General features: G+C 35.0%; 1 protein-coding gene across 1 annotated transcript; it reads left to right on the top strand.

The window, feature by feature from the left end:
• Nucleotides 1-8,354: 8,354 nt before the first annotated feature.
• Nucleotides 8,355-22,870, top strand: LOC144349705 (cytochrome P450 3A29-like). The gene is made up of 14 exons (XM_085492821.1): nt 8,355-8,470; nt 12,001-12,104; nt 14,934-15,027; nt 15,172-15,224; nt 15,572-15,668; nt 17,572-17,688; nt 18,202-18,290; nt 19,262-19,410; nt 19,572-19,705; nt 19,901-20,074; nt 20,480-20,700; nt 20,970-21,107; nt 21,578-21,740; nt 22,354-22,870. The coding sequence occupies exons 2-14, from the start codon at nt 12,028-12,030 to the stop codon at nt 22,429-22,431; spliced, it is 1,584 nt and encodes a 527-aa protein (XP_085348947.1). The 5' UTR covers nt 8,355-8,470; nt 12,001-12,027; the 3' UTR covers nt 22,432-22,870.
• Nucleotides 22,871-22,988: the final 118 nt, after the last annotated feature.

Raw genomic sequence — 22,988 nt, 5'->3', positions numbered from 1 at the left:
AATATATTTAAGCTACTTGGCATCAATGGGCCAGCTGATCACTGACAACAACATCCGAAAATGTCTAAATAAATCTATGATAATTTTGGTTGTCGGGGACAAGAGTATGCTTAACATTGGAATACAAACCTCAACTAACGTAAATACCTAAAAAAAGATGATACATCCGATCCTCAAAATTACATCTGACTAACATCGATACAGGAAGACAATGAGATCTGTCCCTGTACCCAGGTTGCATAAGCGCCGATGAAGTCTCGGTGGACCGGACCAGTTCAGTCACTAAAGGTTGTACTGATCCCACCTCTGTACTCACCATCGATGTCAGCACCCCAGTGGGAACACGCTGTACCACCGTCAGTGTCTCTGAGGTAGCGACCGCCGCCTCTGTCACCTCAGAGATGGACGGCTGCAAATAAATGCCAGAAATGCTTGATATTTGATGATTTTTTAGCACAAAATTGGCCGTCATTTGGTCATTTTGAATCAGGGTGTGCACAAATTGTGCATGTGAATAATATTATTGACTGGCCCTTTAGAGGCGTAATAATGCCTTGCAAAATGGGCATTTGTCGTCTAATTTACAACCCGTTCTTTACTCGATATTTAGGGCATTTCACAGTTTTTATCGCCTGAATTCATTCTTAGACCTCGAATTTAATGTACGGAGTGACAAAGGTCAGACGTCCTCTCCCTTATAACCCATAAATAAAATAACTGATCACACAAATCATATCCTATTTACACTTTATATGGCCAGAAATGTCAATGACTGCTTCATGCAAGTTTCAATTTATGTGCCGTACTTAAGTTCCAGAAATTAATCTCATTTATTTTAATTTAATTTAATTTACAAATATAAGAAAGTGTTCATTTAATTATATTCAAAAGAACAGATACATCCGAGTATTTGCTGTTTGTTACCATTTCGAATACATGCATTAAAAATATATATTATTTACACAGCAAACTATTTTTCGATATCACAATCTACGAGACCTGGGAGGGAGAGCCACACTCTAGATTTACCCGTAAGTAAGCAAATTTATACGTTCTACTGTTCTATCTAAAGCAGTATATTGATTTTCTTGGGTTTTGTACATTACAATCACAATGTCTGACATCACAGTCTGCTAGAGAGATAAATTTAAGATATTTTTAGATATCATACATGTTCTTTTGTGGTATCACTATTATTAGACATACAGGGTGTAGCCATATTGCTGTCGTATACACGTATATATTCTATTCATGTTTCTACAGCCGTTGAATAGCCGTCAAAGAATCAAATATATTTAGTTTTTAACTATCTATAATTATATGCACTCAATCTGACCCTTTTATCTAGATTTGTTTGGGATGCAATATTTTTTTAAACAATATTGTAACGTTACGTACTGCATAAATGCATAAACACAAGTACGGTATGATTGTCAGATTTGCAAAATACATCGATGTAATTTCTGGATTTCTTTTCCTGGTTGTTGACTCTTCACGATGTGCCTCACATATAACCTAACTTTACACCTCTTTGTGTATTTGCGTATGTTTGGTATTACAATATGTTTGTGAATATCTCGTCTTTCGATGATAATTTTGAAAATTTGAAATGTCTATCGACCGTGTCCAGGTAATAATTTGTTTTGAATGTCGATCGTCATTGGTTTTTCCATGCTGAGTTTAAGGTGCGTCAGTGGCGACATCTGTCTTTCAAGCCGAGACAGGACAAACATGGACCAATTCATGATTATCATGTTTAGTAATTTGGGGGTTGGAAACCTGGCATCGCTATTTTATTAAAAACTACATCAACATTTTCTCGCTTCTCTACTCTCGGACCCAAGCAGTCAGCATTTCCCTTTTCACGTAAATATTTCGATAATCATTACTGAAAGAAGCGAGCGACCCTATATATAAATGGAACACAGTCCCGCTCAATCAGCATTTTTTGGAACACACTCAATTCACATTACATATGTATGATAAATTCACATAGATTAATTTGCTTTAAAGCTGTTTGTTTCTCTTCCACACTTCCATCCCAATTCCAAAAAATAAAATAAAATATTACATTTCATTCGATAAAATCAGAACAATAACCCAAATAACTACTCACATAACAGAGGACACAGTTCAAGTTGCGTTCGCGAACTATATAAAGTGGCATAAATTTGAAGTGTTGTTCAGCATTTAGGTACAACATCAAAAGTTCAATGTAGGATAAAAAACTTAATTCCTTTAGTCCCCCCCCCACTGAAACTCAATTGATAAATATTGATCATGTCGTCAGACTACATTCACCATTAAATACAAATTAATAATCGAACATTAGTATGGCATAGCAGTTATTTCTAGGTCCATGCCCTGAAATTGACCTCATTTGACGCAAATATTTTCACCCGGGTCAAATCATTATCTCGTCTTGGATGTTTTGTTTTCATATTCTGTTATTTTTGTCCATGATTGGATAGAAAAAAACGAACTACAAATACTCCATGATTTCTTTGAGTTCATTAAAAAATAAAATCGTTTTTGTGGGATGGAAACCTTTTGAGGTCAAACTACCCCCCCCCATCCCACCCCCAAACTAAAGGAAATAAGTTTTTTATCTGACATCGATCTTTTGACGTTGTCCCTTAATGATAGTTAATACTCGTTGTATCCTCCAAAGTGTATCATTGAAACCGCCATTCCGACCACTCCTGTGCCAGCAATCAGTGATTGGTCGAGCGGTTGGTGTTTTCAATGAGCGCGCGAGAAGAAAAAAACAATAGAATGCGGTCGTTTAGACGATAAACGGTTGATTATAAAGTGATAAGTTAGGCAAGATGAGCACTGTAGTTCAAGTGATGTTAGCATATTTATAATTTAGTTTTACCTCGTTCCAATATTTATTTACTCACTGTTTACTAAAATATAGAACGTTGTATGTGTCTTCACTTTCATGTTGGTTCTTCTGTCGATTTATCGCAAGCAACAACGTGATTTTTCACTTGGGATTTCCATAAAAATAACATGAATCGTTATGGAATTAATACGCACAACATCGCACCATGTTTGAACTTTTAAATTGACACTAAACAAGGTCTTTTATAGTAGCACTTCTATGGATTGACGTACTTGAATGAATGGGTTCAGTTATCAGTTTTCACTGATGTCTCATTAACTGGCCCTCTAGAGGCGAAATAACGCCATGCAAAATGGGCGTTTGACATCTATTTCACAACCTGTTTTTTACTCGATATTTAGAATATTTTGCAGTTTTTATCGTCATAATTCATTCTTAGATCTCAAATTGAATGTACAGAGTGACAAAAGCCAGACCTCTGCTCCCCTACAACCCATAAATCAAATAACTGATCACCCAAATCATATTCTAATTACACTTTATATGGCCAGAAATGTCAATGACTACTTCAAACAGGTCTCAATTCACGTGCCGTACTTAAGTTCCAGAAATTAATCTCATTTATTTTAATTTAATTTACAAATAGAAAAAAAATGTTCATTTAATTAAGGATGTATGCTACAAAATAAAAAAAATCCATGGAAAATCGTTTAAAATACTACAGGTGTAGAGGACATATTACTCTAAACTTATAGAAAAGAAAAAAACATGGGTTAATGTACTAATTTTTAAGATACACAACTCACAATTATGCTGAGTCAGCATTTTTAAGTAGCTTTCATAAATAACTTAAGTTGTCATTTATACTCAGTCTTAATCCAAATTTTCACTGAAATTGGTTTTATCCTATCAACACATAATATGAGTTCATATTTAAATTCAATTCTAATGAATTTAAGAAATTACCTATTTAAAGAAAACAATAGTTTCCTTCATTTGGTTTTGTATTTTAGATACAAAAATTCATAGAAACTGTCCTACAAAAAATTTCATCCATGGAAATCTCTTGAAATTGTGTATATGTTGAGTACTTCTGAAGTTATTCCATATTATACATTGAAAATGGTATGCTAATGCACTACTTTTTGAGAAAAAAAATAGTTTAATTGTCAGTTTCAATAATCTTGAAGGCCATGTTGGATCATTTACGTGACCTTTGTCATTGCTATATGAAAATAATAAACAAAGTTGAAAACATAGCTCTAAAATGGGAAATCAACATGCATGTAATCAACCACATGAAAAAAAACACATGTTGGCCAGCTCAAACTCTCGCAAAACTCGGGTAAACAAGACACACCTACTGTATTTGGACTGCACCTAGAGAAATCACTGGAAAAACACCAAGATTAGAACATCCAAATACACACAGAATAATCCCACAAGTACACAGCCGCTAAGTAGTAAACAAAAGACCACATGTTAGTCTCACCTCTGACCCAGGTGATCGCGCCCTCAAACAGGGAACACCTGAGAAAAAAAATATTAAAAAAAATTCATTGGTTCTTGCTAGGCATTTAAATTGAATAAATAAAAAATGAAAAATACTGATAGCATCACTGAATGACACCCCCCCCCCCAACATTGCATGAATAATCCCATTTTCACCCTATGAGACATTTACATACCAAATATCAGTCTAGTGTTCTCAAAGAAGTCATGTAACGAATGGATGGATTAGTGAACTAAAAAAAATATCACAAGAGTCATTAATAATTGTTTTAAATATAGTTACTTCTTTTCAAAAAACTGTGATAGTGACAAGAATGTTTTTTTATGCTAGGTTACCCGTGGATGACCACAATAATCTTCACTAAGCAACTTCACCAATCTATCTATCCCTCCTCTGCTATAAGCCAAGTTCAAGTGACAAAAAGCCAGACCAGAAGCAGCTATTTTCTCAGCCATGCACTCTGTAATTACCTTCTTACTTATTAGTTGACTAAGAGAAGACAGATTTTTATTTTTACACAATAGAAATTCAAGAGCTTCCATAATAAAATCAACAGAGAAGCTATGTTTACTAATATGGCTGATGTCAACATTACATTTACCAATCAATTGTTGAAGCTTATGTACATCATGTTTTGCATTGTGAGCACTGTATTCAGTGTGTAAATAATCATTAACCAGGTTTTCTTCAGAGTAAGATGATCGATGTGGTAAAATTTCACGAAATACAGAGAGGGTATCAGAAAAGCAGCAATGTTTATTTTTCAGTTTGTCTAAAAGACCATATCTTTGCACAGAACTAACCAGAATCCTAGCATCAACATTCTTACAGTTATGTGCAACTAACACAGAATTTAATGGAATCCATTCTATAAAACTATCAAGAGCATCTTTCTGTGATAATGTTATGAAACAGTTTACCACATGTATATGTCAACCCAGTTACTTTGGATGCTGCTGGATGTATTGGCTGACAGGGGTCAACATACTCATCAAATATTTTACCATCATAAGATGCAGCAATCTGACAAATTGAGGAATCAATACCAAATGATGTTGTTTCAAGATCAAATACAACAACAGGAGAATCAGGAATACATGTAATATCAATGTCATTTTTAATTGCAATGTTTGTGTTGTATGTGTCACCTTTTCTTAACTCAGTAGCATTACATTTTTTGTTTCACTCCTCTTTTAATTGTATACGTCTAAGTTTGTATTTTTTGTTTTCTGTCTGCATCTTTCTTTTTCTTGCTTTATTGTCTAGTTTTATTCCCCTCACCTGTGAAACAATTCCAGGAGATAGTCCATTTTCTTTGTTAACACTACAAACATATGTGTATCCACTATTTTTCTGTGAAACTGCTGCTGCAATGCGGATATTTAAACTTTCTGATTTACTGTAATGTCTGTTTGTTGGTGCTTTAGAAGCAACAGTGTTATGAAAGCTTTCATTGGCTTGTGTTGAACTCATAAGAGAATGTTTATTTGCACATGCAACATAAATTTCAAAAAATAGATTTTAAATCTTTACGCAATTCTACCCCAGAAAGATCTTTACCATATGGAAGACGTTTGTGGCAGTAAGTATCCGACTGACGTTGGTAACCACACCATTTACGATCACATGATTCATGAGATCCAAATGCATGGGGAACAATGGCAAGCACGTTTTGATTGATTAAAGCTGGCCTACCTTTATTCTGAGTAACAGCATAGGAAAAACATGTTTGAAAATACTTGATAACACGTGGTGTTAATATTTTGTGAGTTTTTGAAAGTTCATATAGTTTATTTCCTAGACCTTTTTTGGTGTGGTTCATATCTGGTCTCTTTTCAATATCTTAATTTCTGTTCTTAGTTTATGAATGGTTGTTGTATCATCATCCATAGTTAAAGATACTGTTTTAGCACTAGTTTTGTTAATAGTTTTTACCACTTCAACAGCAATATCTCCTTCCATAACTTTGGAACTCCCTGTCCAGTTTTTACGACAGTCAGGTTTTCTTGTGTTCATATCCCCATTTTGACAAATTTTGCATCCCTTTGAACGCACAGCATATCCCATAATTTTACCAGTTGCTTCCCCTATAGCAGCACCATGACCTGACAGACTGTTATATTCTTTGCCAGAGCCACGGCGCTGCCATGCACCATCAAAGGAAATATCAACTTGATTTTCATGTGAACTAAGTTTTTGTTCTTCAGTTAGAGCTTTAACACACAGTCGTTTTGCAACATTCTCAATACCATGACCTGCTTGTCTTTCTCTTTTCTTTAATGTCTTGTGGTGTATACGCGGTATATTCAGTGAGGCAAGAAAGTTATTCACATGAGTCTCTCCCATTCCACTGTGTACCATTCCTATGTTATGAAATAAGAAACAACTTAGATTAACATTTTATAAGATTAGTTTTTGCTGCCCTACATTACTAAAAGTATGATCACCAATATATGAACATAAGAGGTTAATAATTGAGATGAATCCTTAGTTTGGCTGTAAATCTTACCGGTGGCTAATTTGGTATTTACATCAAATATAGGTAATCCTTGGTTTGATTTGGCATTCCTATGTGTCGAACCTGTATACACATGATTTACAGCACCACATCTCTGGCAAGGTATATACAGTACACCACCAAGACCATATCGTCTATCTTCCTGGCAATCCATCAGAACAAGGTGTTCACAACACACAGCACAGGCTTTTAATCCCTCAGCTAGAACATACAGCTGTACTATTCTGCGTCCAACATTCCAATTTATAGCACTTTCTGAAGTAACTTCTGTAAAGATAAATCAGATTATCATTACAGTCATCATGTAAATAAATTTCATGCAATTTGCACTACTATACTGGCTAACAGATATTGACAACAGTAAGATATTAACATACTATCTGTGCTATTCATAGGAAATGTATGAATATTTACAGAAATAAAAAGAAACCATTATTCCAAAATCACCATTTCTAAAGGAGCCATAGGCAAAAGAGAAACTCTCTCACATTCAGATAAGGTACATGTAAAAAATAACAATAATAAAAATGTTTAGGTCATGGCTTATTTTCAGAAAAAACAATTATTGGGAGAAAAATGTCCAAAAATATATATTACAATGTATTTAGAACAAAAATATTTGACACAATAACAAATAGAAAAAATAAAATATAGTATCTACTATAATATGCAAGTATTTTCATTTTAATTTCCTTAACACAACCGCAAGTTCATCATGTTACATGTTAATTTTTTTCTGAAGAGTAAACAGATGAAATTTCAATGCTCTAAATTTATATCCCTATGAAAATAAATAAATGGATTCCAAAACAGCAAAATATAGAAAATATTTGAACATGCTGTTTATTCATAGTTAAAATTGTATCCCCTTGGTTATATGGAAGTGTGAGGACAATCATGCCCTCAAATTGGGAGTTTGGTGCGTATAGTTAAAATTACCAGTTCGCGGTTGAAGGCACCTCGTCATAAATAATGAAAGCTGCAGACGACGCGACAGACAAACTTCGTTGTCAAATATTTTTTTTATCACAAATTCTTTATTTAGTGTAACAGGAATTAGGAAAAAATAAACACTGTTTCCCCCAAAATAAGCATAATCCGATGTCCATAAAAACAAATAAAATGCGAAAATATATTGATTCGAGTTGTGGATACAGTTGCAGACGACTCGACCAAAGTTTACGTCGTATACTGACACCGTACGTACGTACCTGAATTTGATTCTAAAACAACTTTAGCAACTTTCTTATGTTGGCGGTTCGCCTGGATAACTGCCAATCTTCTTCTCTTGTCTTTCTCGGTCAAAAATCCTTTAAATTTACGTGCAATCGGCGATCGCGAAGCGTACTTGTTTGTTGTGGCAGCCATCTTGAAAGTCTGCTTCAAATGCGAAGAACGTATGCGCAGTGCATTTCCGCGCATACAACCTTAATTATATTCAAGAGGACAGATACATCCGGGTATTTGCTGTTTGTTACCATTTCGAATACCTGCATTAAAAATATATATTATTTACATAGCAAACCATTTTTCGATATCACAGTCTACCAGACCTGGGAAGGAGAGCCACACTCTAGATCCTGACTTACTTGTAAGTTAGCCAATTTATACGTTCTGGCGTTTTTCTAAAGCAATATATTCATATTTTAATAACCGGTTTTCCTCGCGAAAAAAGAGAAACCATGTCGAACATCACAGTATGCTAGATAGATAAATTTAGGATATTTTTAGCTATCATGCATGTTCTTTTGTGGTATCACTATTATTAGACATACATGGTGTAGCCATATTGCTGTCGTATACACGTATCTATTCTATTCATGTTTCTACAGCCGTCGAATAACCGTCAAAGAATCAAATATATTTAGTTTTTAACTATCTATATATGCACTCAATCTAACCCTTTTACCTAGATTTGTTTGGGATGCAAAATGGTACTTTAAACAATATTGTAACGTTACGTACTGCCACAATAATGCATCAACACAAGTACGGTATGATTGTCTGATTTGCAAAATACATCGATGTATTTTCTGGATTTCTTTTCCTGATTGTTGACTCTTCACGATGTGCCTCCCATAAAACATAACTTTACACCTCTTCGTGTATTTGCGTATGTTTGGTATTACAATATGTTTGTGAATATCTCGTCTTTCGACGATAATTTCGTGTCCAGGTAATAATTTGTTTTGAATGTCGATCGTCATTGGTTTTTTCATGCCGAGTTTAAGGTGTGTCGGTGGCGACATCTGTCTTTCAAGCCGAGACAGGACAGACATTGACCAATTCATGGTTATCATGTTCAGTAATTTGAGGGTTGGAAACCTGGCATCGCTATTTTAATAAAAACTACATCAACATTTTCTCGCCTCTCTACTTTCGCACCCAAGCAGTCAGCATTTCCCTTTTCACGTAAATATTTCGATAATCATTACTGAAAGAAGCGAGCGACCCTATATATAAATGGAACACAGTCCCGCTCAATCAGCATTTTTTGGAACACACTCAATTCACATTACATATGTATGATAAATTAACAAAGACTAATTTGCTTTAAAGCTGTTTGTTTCTGTTCCACACTTCCATCCCAATTCCAAAAAATAAAATAAAATATTACATTTGATTCGTTTAAATCAGAACAATTACCCAAATAAGTACTCACGTAACAGAGAACACAGTTCAAGTTCCCTTCGCGAACCATATAAAGTGGCATAAATTTGAAGTGTTGTTCAGCATTTAGGGACAACATCAAAAGTTCAATGTAGGATAAAAAACTTAATTCCTTTAGCCATTGACGTCATTGACTGGCCCCGAGATGCGAGATATCGCCAATGCAAAATGTGCGTTTGTCGTCTAATTCACAACTCGATTCTTTAGGGCATTTTGCAGTTTATATTGCCAGAATTCATTCGTAGATCTCACATTCAATATACAGAGTGACAAAAGCCAGACCTCTGTTATAACCCATAAATAAAATAACTGGTCACACAAATCATATCCTAGTTACACTTTATATGACCAGAAATGTCAATGACTGCTTCAAACAGGTTTCAATTCACATTCCGTACTTAAATTCCAGTAACTAATTTCATTTATTGTCAATTTAATATACAATTACATTCAAGATGCCAGACACATTCGGGCTTTTCCTGATTTTTACCATTTTGAATACGCACATTTTCTGATTTTTGCTGGTATATGCAATAAAAATATATATTAGTTACACAGCAAACTATTTTTAGATATTACTGTCGAGCAGACCAGGAAGAAAAACCACACCCTAGATCCAGATTTACCTGTAGGTTAGCCAATTTGTACGTTCTATCGTTTTTCTAAAGCAGTATATTCATATATTGATAACTGGTATTCCTAGGGGAAAGATGTTTTTTATTACAAACATTACAAACCATGTCGGACATCACAGTTTGCCAGAGAGATAACTTTCGGATATTTTTTTTAGATATTATGCATGTTGTTTTGTGGTATCACTATTTTATATACATGTATTAGATATACATAACCCACATGATATATCTATCTATGGCGTATCTACTAACCTGATGTAGACTCGAGCAGCATCGCTATATTTTGACAAAGAGGATTTGACCTCAGTTCAAAAAGAAAAAAAATAGACTGAGATACAGTGGGGTACACGGCCAATCAGCTTTTTTTGCAAGTTCAGAAAATACGGTAAGCCAGACGAAGGTAGATAATTTTCAGAACCGGAGGTCTTCTCGGAATCATGAATTTCCAACTGTTCCTCGACCTGTCGCCAAATATTTACGGCAACACCTAAATTTGACACTTTGTTTTTTTCTGATGCGGAATAAATTATTTATAAATGTCAATCTCTGTTTGATTTTGTCGTGGCATGTGGCCCGTTTTTACTATCACAGAGGGACTGGTTTGTGAAAAACCTTTCACAGATCGAGACGAGCCACTGATCATGACTCAATTTTGATGTCAAATGTTACCGGGCCGACATGACTTTGGCAACGTTATTTCAATAAAAAAAACATAAAAATTGTTCTCGCTCCTCTACTCTCGGTCCAAAGGAGTCGGCATTGCCCTATTCAAAATAACGAAATAACGCCATGCAAAATGGGCGTTTGTCGTCTACTTCAAAACCCGACTTATAATCAATATTTAGGGCATTTCACAGTTTTTATCGCCAGAATTCATTTTTAGATCGCACATTCAATGTACAGATTGACAAAATCCAGACCTCTGCTCCACCACAACCCATAAATAAAATGACTGATCACACAAATCATATTCTAGTTACACTTTATATGGCCAGAAATGTCAATGACTGCTTCAAACAGGTCTCAATTCACATTCCATACTTAAGTTCCAGGAATTAATTTAATTTACAAATAGAAAAAAAGTGTTTTTAATTATATTCAACACATCCGGGCATTTCCTGTTTTTTACCATTTTGAATACGCACAATTTCTGTTTTTTACTGGTATATGCAATACAAATATATATTAGTTACACAGCACACCATTTTTAGATATCACTGTCTGCCAGACCTGGGAAGGAAGTCCACACTCGACATCCAGAATTACTTGTAAGTTAGCAAATTTATACATTCTGGCGTTTTTTCTAAAATAATATGTTTATATATTAAGAACTAATTTTCTTTTCTTACATTACAAACCATGTCGGATATCACAGTCACTTTAGGAAATATTTAGATATTATGCATGTTGTTTTGTGGTATCACTATTTTATATATTAGATATACATAACCCACACGATGAATCTATGGTGTATCTACAGTCGTGATGTAGACTATGGCCATTTGTTTATTGAATTAATGAATAGTTTTCAAATATGCTAATTTCAGTATTATTACAAAATTTTGTTGTCAAACAGTGATATCCATTATCCATATGGTTTAAACTTTAATTGTTCAAACAAATAAATCAACTGATTTGTCACATATATTATAGCCTAGTGGCAGTTTATTTGAACAAACGTTTTAGACTTGTCAAATGAATTACTATTTACACTTCCTACGTCCAGCACTTATACATAACAATATGCAGAATATGCCCATCTTTAAATTTGTATTAAAGGAATGTAAAATTTCATCGCAGATAATTTGTCTTATAGGTGGAGCAACAGAATAAGCACTAAGTGATGGAGCTGCTTTTGTCGTCTCTCATGTCATCCCCCATAAGTTTGATTCTTGGAATAGTGGGATCTCTACTATATCTGTAAGTAATATATGATTTAGACCTGGATTGTGATTGTGTACACTGAAATTTGGTAATAACAAATTGGAATAATTTAACTTTGGAGATTTTAATGAAATATAATTGGAGAAAACATCAGGTCAAAGCAGCAATATTGTATTGCTACCAAATGTACATTGCTTTGTCATTTTGTGTTTGTTATTGCTGTCCATGTCCCTAGAAAGTGTGCAATGGTACAAAAAGAATTCTCATTTCTTGGAACTATTGCAGTTTGGGATTATTCAGTGTGATTATAGGCCTCTCAATATACAGAATGATGTCACCAAACAGCGCCTTTCCTAATCAGGACAATAAGAGCGTGATAAGGGTGAATCAGACCGTTCTATGACGCCCATATTTAACATATCTTTCACCTCCTTAATGACTATTTTTTGTCTATCAAAGGAGTTGCAAATTATGTCTGGAGACCGATACTTAAACCATCATCTGCTTGATCTGGTCTGTGGATATGCATGTTAACAGCTCTAAAGCATCTACTTGTGTGTGCGTAATAAAATAAAATGTTTCTCACCTGTATTCAAGGTCTTTCTCTCATACTTTTTTAATATGTTGGTATAGTATAATTTCAGTTTACCATTTGTGTCTATGCGATAGTCCACCTGCCCTACTCGCTCTTTAATTTCATATGGCCCTTGCCATTGCATACGCAGTTCACCTACAGAAGTGGGCAACAAAAGCAAAACCTGGTCACCAACTTTTCTTTGTCAAAATGCAATCTATATCTCTCATTTAACTTCCTGCTGTGCTATCGGCCAGGGGGATTTCAAACAATTATCATGTTAAGTACATAGTCTTATTGGGAATGGCCTCTGGATTGGTAGCCTCCTCTGTCCACAGACCTTACCGCACACTAGTTCAAAAAGTGAGAAGCCTGAGCCAGCCTGAACCTGCTCACAGTATGCAAACAATATAGGTGATATACACCAATCCCAATTCTTTTTGTTATTCAGTAAACATGTCCTTTAAAGTGGCACTAAAACAATGTAGCAGAACATTGCATTGTGAGTGATTATGAGTAGTAGTCAGCTCCTTAATTGACAACAGCTTACTCACCTCCCCAATCACATCACTCACAAACTGTATACCCTGGTCTGTAAATACTAGTTCCGGGACTACTAACCAACAATGCATATGCATAAGGAACAATGCTTCAGCTACAACTTCTGTTGCACGGATTGCATAATCGACCACAGTTATGATATAGTGATGACCAATTAAAGGGCAGTGGTGAGATATTTGTGGGAAATTTGTGTTGATAAATATTGATTTTTACACAATCCAATGCGCTCTTCTAATGGGTAACACAAGTATGAGGTTAACCTGGGCGCGATTTGTACGAATTACCGCCGGTAAGTCCTTTGATACGTATATCTTCCAATCACCTAAAAATACATAATTAAAGCTTGGTAACGTTTCAGTTTGTACTCATTTACCTGTACAACAGTCAAAGTCGCCACCTTTGTTTATTTTAGACCCATATATCTCGCACATGCGTGGCGCGATGACTCCCACCTTTTAAAGTGCCAAGTTTTATGAATTCAACAAAATCCATCACCTTATTAAAAAGTATCGTACCCAAAGGGAACTTTCCTATTTCCCCTTTTGGATAAGTGTGTTGACAATGATGGGGAGTGAAAATGACGATACAGCAACCCTATTTTAAAGAGGAAATTGTAGATATTTGAAGTGCCAGTATTTATTTTCAGTACTTTTGTAGCCAATTCCCTTGCTCACATCAAAGTTGGATCACTATTTTGTGCTGCTTTTAACCCTCAGTTGTGATCAAAACTTTTAATGAAACACTTTGGACCTTAAGAGGGAATTTTGGTTTGTCCCTAGACCAAAACTGTGATCTTGTCTCTACCCCATGCACTACGTAAGTCAGTTTACTTTCAGAGAACACTTTTCCTACGGTCCTTTTTCCCACTGAGTTCGGATTTTTTCAATATTAACACCCTAGAGAAGGTATGTGACCTCCCGGAAAATTTACCTTGCAAACTTGGCTATGACCGTTTTCAGATATAAGTGTCATAGGAACTTCTGTTTGAACACCCCTTGCCTTTTCCTTGGAAGCCTAGCCTTATGGGGGCATGATGATGCTTCTCTGCCTTATTATTATACCATAAAGGGTATTCAAAACTGGGTCCCCTCCCAGTGTACACAGCGTTTTTAGTACACATGTAGATGTATTGTGAATACCAGTGTACTGTCGATTTTCATCACAGCAATCAACGCAGGTAGCCATCTCACCCATAGTATTAAGGGCACTCTCTCCGACTTGCATTTCAACTTCATAACTGCAAGTGTATAGATACTGCTCTCTAGCAAATAAATCCATTAGTGCATCTACTGTATTTTTAATACCTGACGGTTCAATCCATCGTAGCGCCAAATAATGTTTTAGCAAAATTAATTGCGTAGCCGTTTCAAACTTAGCAAGTCTAGATTGTCTGAATTGTCTCTTAATCCTTCCTCGGTAAGATGGTATACTTTTAGCATAGCGCATTTCACGCTCGCCCAATTCTTAGTCTACTCAACATCTAATGCAATATATATGCTTTACCTGACAATCGCCCCATTACATGCGACCCCCATACATCTTGGCTCCATTGGCATAAACATCCATATTCTCACATTGTACAAAATCAGGAAAGTCTTTAATATTAATTGCAAAAGGGGAGGTTTTAGATTTAGGTGTAGTTTTTCGGCTTTTTACATTACCCTAAGACAATTTAACACAATATGTATGTCATAGGGAATATATGAAATATATGTTCGTTCTTTTGGCAGGTACTCAACATGGACATTCTCTACTTTCAAGAAAATGGGAGTCCGTGGTCCGACATCATGGGCACTGATAGGCAACATATTAGAGTATAGAAAGGTAAGGGTCATTTGTAGACAATACAGACATCTTATTGTTTTGTACAGCGGATCAGACGTCCTCTATGTCCTAAATTGAATCATAGAATATTGTATTTTATATTACAACTCGATATTGATTGCTTATAATTATTTGTTCTGCCAGGAAGTGATAGTTAAGCACTTAGAATGGACAAAGAAGTACGGAAAAGTGTGCGGGTATGTCTCTATTTGCATATTTGGAAATTATTTCATTATTATTCAAATCATACGTCATGATACAAAATAACCAATCGAAGTATGTATTTGCAACTAGTCACAGTAAATGTCATGAAAAATTAATTTCGTGAATATTGTGTATCCGTAGTAAAAATATTGACGGTTCTTACTATATTGTCTGTTGAAATAATTATGTAAATTGCGATATCTATCTCATCTGATGATGCAATGATTACAACGTGCATATTCCCATTCGATGCGTCTTTAAGATACAAATCTCAAATCAAATTTAAATTGATATGTTCTTGTATTTATGTTCCTCTTTTTTTTGGAAATTTATAATTCAGAATCTATGAAGGACGTAGTCCAACGTTACTCGTCACGGACCCTGAGATGTGTAAACAGATATGTGTAAAACACTTTTCATCGTTCAAGAACAGAAAGGTAATCACAAGCTGGATGCACACTCAATAAATTTGCGTCGCAAACCTATACACAGAAGTGGGCTACAACAGCTTTCAGTGTGTATAAATAAAGTTAAAGTTTTATGAATGCACCGAACTTGAATGTAATGTAATGTTATTAGCCTCGCCTGTTATATATAATTATTGTTCCCGAGTCGCTGTTATTGGCCCAGATCAAAGGGTGTGGCCATGAACAGCCATTTGCGGAAGATAACATGAGTGGTCTAAAGTAGCGTTCATACAGTGCTTGGTTTGGGCCTGACAATAATTGCCACGTGATTACACAAACACATTTGCTAAATTTATGAATTCGAATGAGAGCTATTACTGCCTTTCTTATGGTCCGATCAAATAAGAAAGGTTTGTGCATGTGATGTGAAAGCGCCGAAAAACCAGCGATAATTTAGCCTAGATTTTCTTTAGAAAAAATGTACAATGATGCACAAACGCCTCGGCATATATCTTCCGCGATTAATTACTTTGTGTTTTCATTTATCCGGTTGAAAAACAGAATACACTAACATGAGTATATTAACGAAAATTGTCGAGTGCTCAGCGCCATAGGTAACAGAGCTATGCGTATAATAAATCCCCAAAGCGAGTTAAAATCACTTTCTGTGGAGTAACGCATTCGAATATATCATCCATCTGTAGCAGTTCAAGTGTCCCGTATGTTATGGCATCAGACATGCATTGAGTAATAAACGTGAGCTATTTAAAACAAAGAAAATGCCCGGAGGAATATGTAGGACAATTCCTCTGCAGAACATGCGCAACTGAAAATCTATAAACGCTGGGAAATCTAGAGCAGAATCGATGAAGTTGAAAAATAGCGCTAGCCGGAGCTGCGCTTAAGGAGGCAACAATGGCGGACTCTTGTAACGCGCGATTTTCTTTTTTTGAATATTTCTGAATAAGATTTATTTACAGTACCGTATACAACGTTCATTGCTACGTGGTATTATAATAGGTGATTTTCCGTTCAACTGCGAGATCTCGCGAAATGCATGAAAGACGCGCGTCGAAAGTCTGCTGCAAAAATCAAATGATTTGATTTTGAACTAGAATTTCTTTATTTCGTAGCTCACATCGACCGGCCGATCTTCGACAGAGGAATATTGCTTTCGGATATCCTTACTTAATTGAAATTGTGTATCATCAAATGTGTACAGCTGTTTTTACGTTCGATTTCACGCATAACGCGTGATTCTCGCAGTGAACTGAAAATGGTCTATTAAAATCATAGTATTATTGTTGGCAAGTGAGATAACATTTCCCACTCTTGTCAAGAAAAGTTTAATGAATATATTCTCGCCGTTATTAACTCAAAGATGCAATGGGTACCGAAAAAAGTCGCACGTAAACCAAATCGCACAAAACCAACTCGACGAATACGAGTTCGATTTCAAACACTAGTGATTTTGATCTTACGGTAACGGTGTTGTCGAGTTCGATGTAAAAGTGGCGATGACGACCTTGATCTGTGGGTCATTTCAATACGTTTTCAAACTGAACGTATATATCAGCACTCCACACGCCTATGAATTTTAAAGTTAATCAGCAGTCTGTTTATTACCTATTCAAATACTTTATTTTTGACGTTACCGAACTCATCAACAATCATGCATTCCGTTTATTGAAATGAACTAACGTTACTCCTGGACAGGTATACCTGCAATAAGTAAAAAAAAAATTCTAGTGAAATCCCCGCAAACCCCTTTCAACAAAATTGCTAAATGATTACATGTATGCATTAGAAGTACGTGGCCGTGACGATTTTATACATTTTGTTGCTCGGGCGAGTTGGTTTTGGTGCGGGCTAACCTTAAATCGTTTGCAATAACACGCCAACTATATCATGGAATTGCTATGATTTCTTCCAGAGCTATCGTCTAAATAGCAAACCAATGAATTCAGATATATTACAACTTGATTATGAGCGTTGGAAGGTTATACGGAAAACGCTGACCCCTTCTTTCAGTCGCTCCAAAATGACACTGGTAAGTTTTGTGATGTACACCTAACCAAATAAGTGTTAACGTCGTTGGATTAAAAATTTTGTTTGACAGAATATAACACTTCACTTCTTTGATTCAGTGATGAATTAAAATTAATTAATTAAACTAATACTTTCCTAGTTTTACATTTATATATATATACATTTTTGTGACTAGGCTTTACAAGCGTGCTCAAGTTGGCACCGAATAATCGTTAAATACAACGTCTTAATTGTGTCAACAGTTTTTAAACAAAAGTCATTTCGTTAGTAAAATGCAAACAATCACGAATTAATTTGTAATTTTATAATGACTAGTTGATTTCACTAACAGTATTTTAAAATTGAACTTGTAATAAGGTTCATATGTAGTAGGGCTCCGAAATGTTAACAGTGTATATACAAAAGGGTTTAAATAAATATATTAATATAATAATAAAATCAGTACAGGTCTTAAGTGCTCGCGAATCTGCATATGTACCTTCAGCTACATTTAACTTTTTCTATAATTTTTCAGATGTCTCCTCTCATCAGCAGATGTGCCGATGAGTTAATAAAAAACATGGAGGCACATTGCAAAGAAGGAAAAATAGTAGAGTGTAAAGAGTAAGTATTTTCACTATGAAATCAAATTCATATTGTTAATATAAAAGTACATATTTAATCGATGTATGGTTCAAAATCATAATTTATAATGTGAAAGATTATTCCAGCAAAGATACTTTAATTTAACAGAAACTTGCAAAGTTGAGGAAAGGTATACTGTCACGCCCTAAGTAAGGAAATGCAAATGGTTACACCCCAAATAAGAAAATGCAAATTGTCACACACCAAAAAAGGAATACAAATTGTTACACACCAAATAAGGAAATCAAACTGACAAATACCAAATAAGGAAATGCAAATTGTTACACACCAAATAAGGGAATACAAATTGTCACACACAGATTAAATAAATCAAACTGTCAAACACCAAAATAAGGAAATGCAAATTGTCGCAATTAGTTACAATACACTTACAATACTGAATTCAAACAATTACTCTCCGAAGGAATAAATACAAACTGGACACAAATTGTCACAATCTAAATACTGGACACAGACTGTCTTATATGACACTGCAAATACAGAAATGCAAATTGTTTCAGCTGACCCTCCAAATAAGAAAATAGAAAATGTCACACTTCACATAAAGAAATATAAACTGTGGGATTTATCAGTTGTAAGTTGTATTGTGATTCACATTTGGTTTGAAACTGTTTATATATAGAATAAATAGCCTTTTTATTTGTCCATGGACAGCAAATATGCCACTCAGAAAATCTAGAAGGATTTATATGTGACAACAAATTTGCTCATGAATATCATTGTACTTTCTAAGTTTGTTTTATTTGGCACGCACCCGAATTCGACATATTGCAGAATGTGTTAAAGAGGATAATCACTTGATCGATTAATGGGAAAATACTTCACATTTCTGATTTCAATATTAAAAGGCCTTTCAACAAAAGCTTGCAAACAGTATAGGTACCATTTTAACAGTATTTTGAAAAGATACATACATGGTTATCTTTCAGTTTGTTTGGTGGTTATGTTATGGACACTATTGCAAGTGCTGGATTTGGGGTAGATATTAGTTCGCAATCGCAACCAAAACATCCATTTGTGGAAAACGCCAAAGCGGTATTCAAAACTGGTGTGTTCCACCCGGTGTTTGCTATTGTGTGTAAGTACTTATACGGGGGTTGTTAATTCACCTAGGTTTAAAACATCCCTGGAATATTTCGTTTAGTCTTGCACTGTACTTGGAATAAAGCAATTATAGACATCAATAATATCGCAATATTAAAAGAGCTTAACAATCTCATATATTGTCTTTTTTTCTAGTTTTCTTTCCATTTCTTACTCCACTCCTGAACTTGTTTAAGATTCCATTTATTCCGAAAAAAACTATTAGCTATTTTACTGACGTTATTGAGCAGGCTATAAAGTTAAGAGAAAGTGACGAAGATGCTAGCCAGGTAAGTGATATTACGGTCCATTTCAGTGATATTAAATCTGATAAACGAATCAGGTCATGTACCAGCCAGCCTGCCTTGCATAATAGTTCTACATGACCTAATAGTGAATTGCTTTGTCGTATTACTGTACTAATTATAATGTATACGATCATGACAACATATGTCTTGAATTATAATCAGACGAACTTTTTACAGAGAGTTGACTTCTTACAACTCATGTTAAATGCCCACGATGTTTATGATGAATATGTAAAGAACAAAGAAGATGCTGATGATAAAGACGAGAACGGAGGGGAATATATTAAAGAAGACATGCCATCTTCAGTTAATTCGTGTAAGAGATTAAGTAAGGATGAAATAATTGCACAGGTACGTTGAACACAAATTCCTATTCCTATTCCATCTTCTTCGTAACTAAAAGAATCAGCACGACGAATCATATTTCTGTCTAAAATGGTGGCCTGAGTGATATTTTGGTAAAACATGGTGATCCAGAAGATGACTTCACGAGAAATGTTTTGTTGGCTCGGGTTTATTATATATATTATATATCCATTTTTATATCCTGCATCTGCATTCCGGTCCCTTCTCTTCTCTTCCCTAAATACTTTATTTCACAAACCTTACATACTTCTACACTCCTGAACTAGTGTTGTATCTAAAATTCAATGGTGTTTCTAAACTTTCAAATCACTAATTATCCAAGTCATCAGTCATTAGTATGCTCGCCAGTCATGCTACTATCTAATGAATGATCTCATCTTATTACAACAGTCTATTGTCTTCCTGGTTGCTGGATATGGAAGTATCCACGCCGCGATGTCATTGGTGTGCTATAATTTGGCAACCAATCCGGAAACGCAAGAGAAGTTACAGAGAGAAATTGATGAGGTCATGTGTAACTATGACGCTGTTGGATTTGAGGCAGTCAGCAAGATGACATATTTGGATATGGTAATTTCAGAGACATTCAGAATATTTCCCCCTCATCGCATGTATGTAGTGATATTTATAGTAGCAACCATTTGACAATTTTCAAAATCATCTATGAAACGTTGGAATTTATGATATTTCCATATTTCAGAACCAGCCGATTACATTTTGGCTATGTGACATTAATTTGAGAAGCATATTAGTTAATTCTGCGAAATGGGAGTTCTGAAGATTATGCTCAATACAGTTGCATTACTAGGAATATTGCATTACCTGAGTGACGATAACTGTGTTCATATTATATGTTCTTTTCTTTAACTTGTACTCATAGACTGATTCGCGAATGCAACCAAGACGTTAATATTAATGGAATAAATATCCCCAAAGGAATGACTGTGGTCGTCTCTCCTTATGTCATCCATCATGATCCAGACAATTATCCAGATCCAGAGAAGTTCATCCCAGAAAGGTGTGTATAAACAAATTTACAAAAATAGTATATTATTTTTATTTGGTCTTTCAACGTGCTGTACGCGTGGGGTAATGACAAATTATATGTGAGTTGTGATCATGCAATGTTTGTCTGCGTTCAACAACACGCTGTTTCGAGCCACCATTTTTCTATAACCAAAACGTTTCTTCTAGAATGCATATTGTTAGATATAGGCTCGTAATTTGCGTGTACTTATATTTATCCAATTGTGATGTCTGAACAACACTTGAACGTCATCAAAGCGGGGGAATCGTCACCTACGCATGTGTCAGGTGGTCTAGCGTGTCATTGTTTACAAACAAGCGTCTACCCATGAGCTTTTGCGTTCTTAGCGTGTGTTGTTATCATCGCTTGTAACTCAATTCCCGCGCGTGCGCAGGTGACGACCCTCCTGCTTTAAATAAACTAGTAATAAAATTATTCTTTCACATACTTCTTCATTATAGATTCACTAAAGAAGAGAAAGAGAAGCGACATCCATATGCCTGGATACCGTTTGGTGCTGGACCTCGTAACTGTATTGGTATGAGATTTGCATTGATTGAAGCAAAGATTGGATTGGTTCGTGTACTGCAGAAGTTCACCTTTGAACCCTGTGCAGAAACGGAGGTACATACCACGTGATAAGGAATATATCTATTTCCCCCACTTAGGCGGTTATATTTTAGTTGGCGTGGTTTGTTCTATAAATTATTTTTTATATTTAATTATTGTCAGGAGAGGGTTTCTTTTGATATAAAGACTAATAGTAAAATTGTATTTAGATTTCGGAAGAGGTCGGGATTTGATTGTCATTTTGGTTGTTAAATCATTCAAACCTAAAACGTTTATCATCAACATTTCATAAAATACATAGGTAGGGTTACATTTATTGAAACATGAACCACTCGATTATATGTTTGGGAGAGTTGGTCCAATTGCTATGAAGATATGGCTTTTTGGATGATTCGTCACCATTGTAGGTATAACTAAAATGGTTATGGACAAATTTTCATGACATTTATGTTTACTTTTGCAATGAAAATCAATGAATTAGATTTTGTCAGAGACAATTAAAAATAGTGTTAATGCAGACATAATTATAATTAAAACAAGACAAAAATTCATGGCGCTTGCAGAGAGAAAAGTGCAAAATATAAACACACACAATCAAATGGAATAAAAACAACGTTCAAAATGTAAATACAATGGATTTTTTTATTTATTTATTTTTCATTTACAGAATCCTCCTGTGTTTGGTAACCGAGCTATGGTGTCTCCACCGAATGGTATTAAACTCAGAGTTAAATCACGAGAATGAAATCATTACTGCTTAGTTTAACGATGATTTGTGTCTTATAACGTATATTATATAATGTTTTTGTCATTCTTTTTAATATTGTATGCATGCACAATATAGTTAGAACTATAAGATGTTTGGATGAATGTAGTTAGCTGAGTTTAAATATCATCACGTTGTTATGATAGAAACTTTACATTCGCAACATATATTCCAGGAATTTGATAACTAGATTGTTTACTTATTATATTTAGTAGTGGTAACTTTGCAAGGCTTTAACCGTAAGACACATCCCTGGTATACACGTGATCGTGCCAACGAGGGTAGTGATTGGCTGATCGCATGTTTACCCTGTCACGCCTTGGAGACTTGGCTTTTAAAATAAAGAGTTTGTAACCTATTGTAAGATGGGGAATGGAGGAGAGAAATGGGTGAATAAAGCTGAACTATCTGTAATGAACTAATGTGTATTCCTTTGGGTCGAATCTTGTATCTCTACGTGTAAGTGTTATCAGCCAAGCGAGACAAAATTCCCAGATCCATGAACACGAACCCCTGTTCAAAACCCCGAGTGTCAC

This window comes from Saccoglossus kowalevskii, chromosome 18 (assembly GCF_978046115.1).
Source record: "Saccoglossus kowalevskii chromosome 18, keSacKowa6.1, whole genome shotgun sequence".
Classification (NCBI taxonomy): Eukaryota; Metazoa; Hemichordata; class Enteropneusta; family Harrimaniidae; genus Saccoglossus; species Saccoglossus kowalevskii.
This window is presented reverse-complemented; position numbering and strand designations above follow the sequence as displayed.

Bases quoted from the DNA above. Each gene is read 5' to 3' on its own strand.
- LOC144349705 (XM_085492821.1), top strand. From the start codon at position 12,028: ATGGAGCTGCTTTTGTCGTCTCTCATGTCATCCCCCATAAGTTTGATT. The intron at 15,225-15,571 runs GTATGTCTCTAT...TTTATAATTCAG, and splicing joins AAGTACGGAAAAGTGTGCGG to AATCTATGAAGGACGTAGTC. The intron at 15,669-17,571 runs GTAATCACAAGC...GATTTCTTCCAG, and splicing joins CATCGTTCAAGAACAGAAAG to AGCTATCGTCTAAATAGCAA.